This window comes from Pterocles gutturalis, unplaced genomic scaffold, assembly GCF_000699245.1.
Source record: "Pterocles gutturalis isolate BGI_N339 unplaced genomic scaffold, ASM69924v1 scaffold1998, whole genome shotgun sequence".
Taxonomy (NCBI): Eukaryota; Metazoa; Chordata; class Aves; order Pterocliformes; family Pteroclidae; genus Pterocles; species Pterocles gutturalis.
The window spans coordinates 1-831 of record NW_010117670.1 but is presented as its reverse complement, the minus strand read 5'-3'; the positions used below and the strand labels follow the sequence as shown (position 1 = coordinate 831).

The 831-nt window shown below is 57.9% G+C and overlaps 1 protein-coding gene across 1 annotated transcript in view; it reads right to left on the bottom strand.

Moving 5' to 3' along the window:
• LOC104463488 (T-box transcription factor TBX5-A-like) overlaps positions 1-527 on the bottom strand; it is a gene marked incomplete at both ends in the record, with an annotated part of 9,199 nt that extends 8,672 nt beyond the window's left edge. The window contains one exon of the mRNA XM_010075846.1: positions 375-527. Within this exon, the coding sequence (XP_010074148.1) occupies positions 375-527 (153 nt within the window). The remainder of the gene's footprint in view (positions 1-374) is intronic.
• Positions 528-831: the final 304 nt, after the last annotated feature.

Here is an 831-nt window from a genome sequence, read left to right as displayed (position 1 = left end):
GGCTGTGGCGCCAGGAATAACAGAGGGGATGGGATGGGTGTGTGGGGAGGGGAGAGGGAAAGGAGAGGGGGAAAGAAGGAGAAAAAAAGGAGAACAAAATAAGAAGGAGGGGGGAAGAAAAAAGAAGAAGGAGAGGGAAAGGAAAAAGGAGAAGAAGGGGGAAAGGAAAAGAGGAAGGAGAGGAAGAAAAGAAGAGGAAAGGAAAAAAGAGGAAGGGGGAAAGGAAAAAGAGAAAGGAGAGGAAAAAAAGAAGGGGGGGAAGGAAAAAAAGATGGAGGGAAGGAGAAGGAGGGGAGCAGGGAGCCGAGGCCCTCGGGAGGAGCAGCGGGAGGAGGGGGCAGAGGGGCCACGGGTTAGGGGGTCGGGCCCCTCACCTTGTGGTTCTGGTAGGATGTGACTGCGATGAAGGCGGTCTCCGGGAAGACGTGGGTGCAAAAGGCAGTGTTCTTGGAGCCAAAGCCGTTGTTCTCGTCTGCTTTGACAATGTGGAGCCGAGGCTGGTACTTGTGCATGGAGTTGAGGATGATCTGGGCAAGGGGAGAAGGAGAGGACATCCCGTGGGAATGGAGGGGACACAGCGCTGCGCACCCCCGCTGGCGGGGGATGGGGACAGGAGGAAGAGGAGGAGGGGGAGAGGAGCCCGCAGGTGCTCGCATCCCCTTCCCCAAAACGTTCACCCTCTTCAGGGCTCCCCAGAAGGGCATTTAGGTGTTGGAATGCCCCCAACTAGCCCCCACTCCCCCCAACCAAGGAACCCATCAGGGGTGTGATGCTGCAAAAAGTGGCTCCTTGCCCCCCACCACCCCCACGACAGCCCTGGACTGTGCTGCT